Source organism: Phaethon lepturus, unplaced genomic scaffold, assembly GCF_000687285.1.
Source record: "Phaethon lepturus isolate BGI_N335 unplaced genomic scaffold, ASM68728v1 scaffold56753, whole genome shotgun sequence".
Classification (NCBI taxonomy): Eukaryota; Metazoa; Chordata; class Aves; order Phaethontiformes; family Phaethontidae; genus Phaethon; species Phaethon lepturus.
The window spans coordinates 3,734-9,775 of NW_010532360.1; the positions used below are offsets into that span (position 1 = coordinate 3,734).

The window sequence follows — 6,042 nt, forward strand, 5'->3', positions numbered from 1 at the left end:
AAAAAAAAAAAAGCCTCCAAGACAAAAAGCCAGGCAGAAGCTCAGAGTTTGGCAGGGAGTTTGGCTCCTTCCAGCACAGACCAGCTTTGGGTGAAAGCCACAAGGCAACTGCCTTTCTTTGCAGCAATGAGTCACACAGCAGAAGGGGCTTCTACTGTAGCATCTCCAGCCCCTGGCTACTTCCTGCACAGGGGCTTTCTCCAGGGATGGCCTGGCCAGCAGCAAGCAGGCACAGCTTGCATCCAAGAGCCTTTGAACTGCTGTACTGTAGATTACAGGTGCACACACAAACAATCAGCCAGCTGGCAGTACCAAGCAATCCTGCCAGCTGTCCGAGTGCACAGCTCACCCCGGGGACCCCTCGCTGCATCGTATCTGCCTCTACCCGACACTTTTGGGACAGTCAGTTTTGGCTTGGCCAGTCTCTAGGACCTACTGAGAAGACCGGCTCCCTAGCAGCTAAGTATACAAGTGGACTCCTGCTTCCTCCTCCTCCTCCTCCAGGTCTGAAGCGGTGACTTGAGTTGCCCACAGGATTTAGCAGAAATGAACCTCCCCCAGCCTGGAACTGCAATCCCCAGCACAGTTACACACAAAGGAACAGCCAGTCTGTGATTTAATTCACATTCGATGGTGGAAATGAGCCTGTGACACACACTGGAAGCAGCCGCTTTACTCCCAGTCTTCCCACTCTTCATCTTCCAGCTGCAAACAAAAGTAACATCCCTCAGCTTGTTTCTGTAACTCATCAGCCATCTGCCAACAGATCCTCCTGCCCAGGGCACCTGAGTCAGCACAAAGCCTGGCATATCCTCATGCTCCCACACCCTCGCAACAGGGATTTGCTTGCTCTGCTCCCCTTGGGGAACTTGCACACTCATCCCTCTTTAAGCACGTCCAAACAGCCACTCTCTGCTCCAGCTAACTCCCATGACTCCCACAGCAAGAGCCCAAGCTAAGCCTGTGCCCTCGAAGAGTGAGTCACGCCTTTGAGAAGCCTCCTGTGAGCTGCTCTAGGCAGGCAGCTGCCTGCTGCAGCGCTGCCCTTCCAGGTCAGCAGCAGCCATGCCTTGCTGCAAACATGCTGCACAGCCTTGGCTCCAGCACAGGGGCTGGAAGCGGAGCTCAAGCCTAGGGATTCACCCTCTCGCTCTGTGGCACTGCAGTCTCTCTCCTCCCCCCGCCAAGGGGAAGCACCCAGCAATGGCAGAGCTCACGCAGCATCACCCCAAGGAGCTGTTGATGGTTTCTGGGAGCAATCTTCTTGCCTATTTGAGTGAGCACCTTCCCTTGACTCACCTCCCCAGACACTTCCACCTTCGAGAGCGCCAGCTGCACCTCCTCTTCAGTCATGTCCAGATCAAAGTCCTTTTCCCAGTCCTCACTGATATCGGTGCTGGAGCCTGTAACCACAAACATCACGATGAGCCATCAGAGCCGCACGGGCTCACCAGACTCTCTGGCCAAAGCACACAGCTGCCCAAGCAGGCCCACAAAGCCCTGGCATTCACGAGGCTTGGATCTACTGCAGCCCACCCGAGGACAGAAAGCCTCCCTTACACCCAAGAGCAGGCCATCAGCTTGCTAACAGAGATGGGATAGACTGAACTGCACCTCCCTTGCAGCAATGGCTGGCTCAGAACAAGCAGGAAAGATGACTGCTGAAACATGTTCTCCTCTGGCCTGGGAGAACTAAGATGTGTCACGCTTCAGTCGCACAAAAAATACAACAGATAAGGAATGAGAGGAGTGACATAAATATGGGGACTGCCAAACAGAATGAACCTCCTGGGGCAGAGGGGCAGCGGGGACACTCCTAGGGGTGACATGCAGAGGGAAGGAAACACCACATTCCCTGCACAGGCCACGGCCTTGCCCTGGCACCCAGCAGGCCAGGGATCAAAGGTCTACCCTGTTCAAGCTGGCAGAATTTTGATTTCTTGTCTAATTTCACTCTGCTAACAGACCCAGTTCATGATACTTGGCCACCCTGCTGGAGCTTTGGTTGTTTCCAACGGCTTTATAAACCTATAACCAACATAACCATTATTCTGGGAGAGCTGCACCAGGCTCTGATGAAGGCAGAATCCCCTGCAATGAAAGGTTTGTAAAGAGTGTCAGTCAGAAGTGCGACACGTCCCTCCTCAGGGTCCTAGAGGAGTCTCACCCTCCATCCTCCTGAGGGAGCACCAAGAACAGGGCTCAGGAGAGGGCTCAGGCCACAGCCAGCTGATGTGACCCACCCCAACAACATAAGCATAAGGATTTGCCTCCACTTTAGTTTCAGACATTAGACAGTCTTTGGATATAACCTTCCTGGGTGATTTTGGCAAAACCCCTTTTCTCCTCCTCCATCATCACAAAATTGGATCCTTTTCCCAAAAGTTGCCATGGTCAGCAGAAGGTTTCCAGGCCCTGTGCTGGCCCCATATACACACCTTTCTTGCCATTGTTGGAAGGAGTGGATTTCCCACTATCCGAGTTCAGCTCAAAGACTCGTAGATCTGTTGGTCCTTCCTCTTTCAGAGTCTCTGTCCTGCCCTGGGCTTTGCTCTCCACCTCTTTGAGCTCTGTAACAGCCAGTTGCTCTGAGGATGCTGCTGACTCCCGGGCAGATGCAGAAGGATGAGCAGGTTTGGGGGGCTTTGGCACGGAGCTCTGCTCTTCTGAGGTGGCCTCCAGCAGCCTCTGGGAGAGGTCTCCATCCCCAGCTGGTTGTGCTCCAGTCTGTAGCTGCGCAGCAGGCACAGAGGCAGGGTTTGCAATCTGAGTCACAAGGGAGATGCTCTCACTGCTCTCAGAGGGGCTCCCCTCTGCTGGGGCTGGCTCCGGAGGGAGGACGGCCCAGCTTTCCTCTGAGGGTCCCTTGTGAGCAATGGGGTGGCTTCTCTCCAGGGCTGCAGGGGCAGATTCTTGCTCTGCTGCTTCTGGAAATTTCACGTTTGCACAAGGCAGGGGTGACATCCCCAAGAACTCCTCTGTAGGAAGGCAGAAGGGAAGCAAGAGATGTTTCAGCAAGTGCAGCAGCTGACAGTGCAGCAGGGTTGGCTGCAGCTGGGCTGGGAGTTGAATTTGTGGGAGCGAGGAGGAGCCACCACCCTCTCTAACTGAGAACTGCCAGGGTCTTCACGAGCCCTCCTGCAGATCCCCAACCATCTGACCCACCTTCATCCTCTTCCCAGCCTGGCTCCTCTTGGTGAATGCTCTGCTCCGCTCGCTGCTTCAGAGCCTCCCTCCGAGCTTCATCCTGCAGGGAATTCAGTGTCAGCAGTGACTCACATCCCCAGTTCTTTCTTCCCCCAGCTACTTCAGCATCAGTGACAAGGCAGCCCAGATCCCTGCTTTTCCAGGAAAATTATCTTCTGCCTCTTAGGTCTGCATTAGAGAGCTCCTTGGCTGGAGCTCCTGACCTACCTGCTCCAGGCGATGCACTTTATAGAAGTAGCGCTGCCAAAATTCAGAATGGGAAACAGCCACCGGGACCTGGAAGCAATATGGGAAACACCATAAGTCACTTCAAACGAAGGACTGCAGTTGCTGCCTTGCTCCCCGCCTCCTCACAACCCTTGCAGCTACCCTCATAACATGCGCAAGGCACCTGTGTTTTCAGGTGCACAGACTTGGGACCAAGCCTCAGGTACTGACACTGGCAGATGCTCAGACACACATCTGACAGCTACAGAGGAACTTCTGTTCTAGGCCCATGACAAACAAGCAGAGAAGAAGAATATAATACACTGCCTAACATCCCTGTGCCAGTTTACCATGCGACCACAGTCCTTTCTACTACCAACTCCAGGGCCCAAGCAGCTCAGGGCTTCCCTGCACCACACCCCAAGTCAGAACTTGCCCACTACAGGGGCCAGGCAGGGCCCTACCATTTTGGTGTAGAGAGACCGGATGGAAGGGCTGGTTGCCAGCAGCTCTGCAATCTCCCCTTTCTTCTCCTCTAGGTTAAACTGAGCGAGCCAGGCCTCAAGGAGCTCAGCAGGGCCTGTACAGGATAAGCACAGAGACAATAGTCCTTGGCACAAACAGGGCAAGAACAGTTTGGGGAAGTCTGATTGGAAAAACGCTATGGATCAGACCAGCTGGGGTGAGCAAGGGGCAAAGGAGGAGGGAGACATAAGTCTCTGAGCCCACCCCATGTCGTGGGTCCTCTGTCAGCACAAGGCCACATAGCACCAGCTGTATGGCCCAGCAAACTCTCAGTCTAAGCTAGTCCCCAAGGCAACAGATAGATCTCTTTCCATAAACAGTGACCCCATCTACAGCCAAGCCAGCAGGCCCCACTAGCAAAAGACTCTGGGCAACTCGGGACAGCCCACAGGCTCCATGCAAGGGCCAGCTTGGCTCAGCAGCACCACCAAGCCCGCCCCGTACCATCAGGTTCATTGCAGTACGTGGCTGGATCTGACTGGAGGCTGTAGAGGCGAGCCTGGAGGAGAGGACACACAGGGCAGAGCCATCAGTGGAGGGGCAGCAGCTGAGCCCTGAGAGGACAGGGCTCGGAACTCTACATCCCGGAGAGAAGCTCTGGGAATGGGGCACTCACCTTGGCGCTGTCATAGGGCTCTGTGGTACCTGTGGGTGTTGCCATCAGTGTTATGACATCGCAGTCAATGGTCTTATCCGGCGAGGGAGCAAACGTGTCAGAGATGACACCCAGGATGTCGGAGAGCCCTTTTCTCACCTTTTCAGTGGCACCTGAGGAACCTTCTGTTCTCTGGAAGAGAAAAAGCAGCACAGTGTAAGCAACAGTGCCTGCAACAACAGGACGAGTCTCAGTCTTTTCTGGATAGGTTGCTTTAAGGAAGCAAGATGTGTCTCCCTACAAAAACATGCTAATGAGGCAATTGTGTGGCCAGGGCAGGCACTCACCTCAGCTGGTGATGGTTCCAGGCAGGCCTTGTAATAAGTTTGTGGGGACTAGCCTAGGCTTTTTTCAGGGCAGGACTGAGCCAGGTTTGGCGACTGGCTGGTTTGGGGGTTGGACTGTCACAGCGGCAGCTGTGCAGGGCTAAGGTTGACAGCTTGGGCAGAGATCTGATGTCATACTACAGTGACACTGCCAGTATCCCACCTACATGGCACACAGGGGGAGGGAAAGCAAAGGAACTTGTCTCCACTTGTCTCCAGAGATTCCTCACCATTACAGCAAGGAAATCCCACACAGTGCTTGGCACCAAACCTGCACTGGGGAGAAAGTCTGAAACCTGAAGCTCATGGTTATACGTTGGGGTCTGTTCAGAGGATCGTGTCCTCAGAGGCAGGTACATCCTATTCATGCTTTGCCTTCTGCAACAAGAATCTCAGCTCTCTTACTCCTATACTCACTGCCAGCTTGTCCTTGACCACACTGGCCGTAGCAGCGATAGTGCAGGCTGTGTCATGCTGCACTACTTGAGTGAACTCAGCCAGGTCCCGTTTCATGAACTCCAAAGCTTCTGTAGACTGTAAGAAGATGACAGACAGATTGTGTAATCTTTTTGCTCTCCAACAAAGCCACAGTCACTCTGGGAACACCTGGCACATTACAAAGATTAAGGTGCAAGAGCCTTTTAACCCAACTGAGCCCTTACTCCAACTCGTGCAATGGGTAAGACTGTAATAACCAGAATAACAACAGGAAACTGCTATACCCAAAACATGCTACAGTGGGGTTTTTTTTAAGCTAAGAATCGAAAAATCCAGGTTGTTATGAGTTTTGCGTATAATTAACATAAGCAATGCTGTCACAGGCAGGAAATTACACATCAGAAAGCAATGCTGCAAGCACATGCTCTCCCTGCTCAGGTGATGATTTTCACATCAACAGAGCCAAACGCTGCTCCCCTGAGCCATACGACCCCAGCACAGCGGTCAGGCCCCCAGCTCCCAGCGCTATAACAAACGCATCCCAGCTCCCTCCACGCGTACCGAAGGGGCCCCGTCCCGGGGTGACGGGCCGCGCTACAGCCGCACGCCCCCGCCGGGCGCCAGGCGGTCCCTAGGGCGAGGCTCTGAAGGCATCAGAGCCGCTGCTGGCAAAGTCACTGCTGC

General features: G+C 54.0%; 1 protein-coding gene across 1 annotated transcript; it reads right to left on the reverse strand.

Moving 5' to 3' along the window:
- Positions 1-448: 448 nt before the first annotated feature.
- BSDC1 (BSD domain containing 1) lies at positions 449-5,454 on the reverse strand (the record flags this gene model as incomplete). The annotated part of the gene is made up of 9 exons (XM_010284791.1): positions 449-705; positions 1,300-1,403; positions 2,439-2,978; positions 3,166-3,247; positions 3,415-3,483; positions 3,879-3,994; positions 4,384-4,438; positions 4,556-4,726; positions 5,338-5,454. Coding segments are annotated over 9 exons (1,287 nt in total), but the record flags the coding sequence as incomplete, so codon positions are not given.
- Positions 5,455-6,042: the final 588 nt, after the last annotated feature.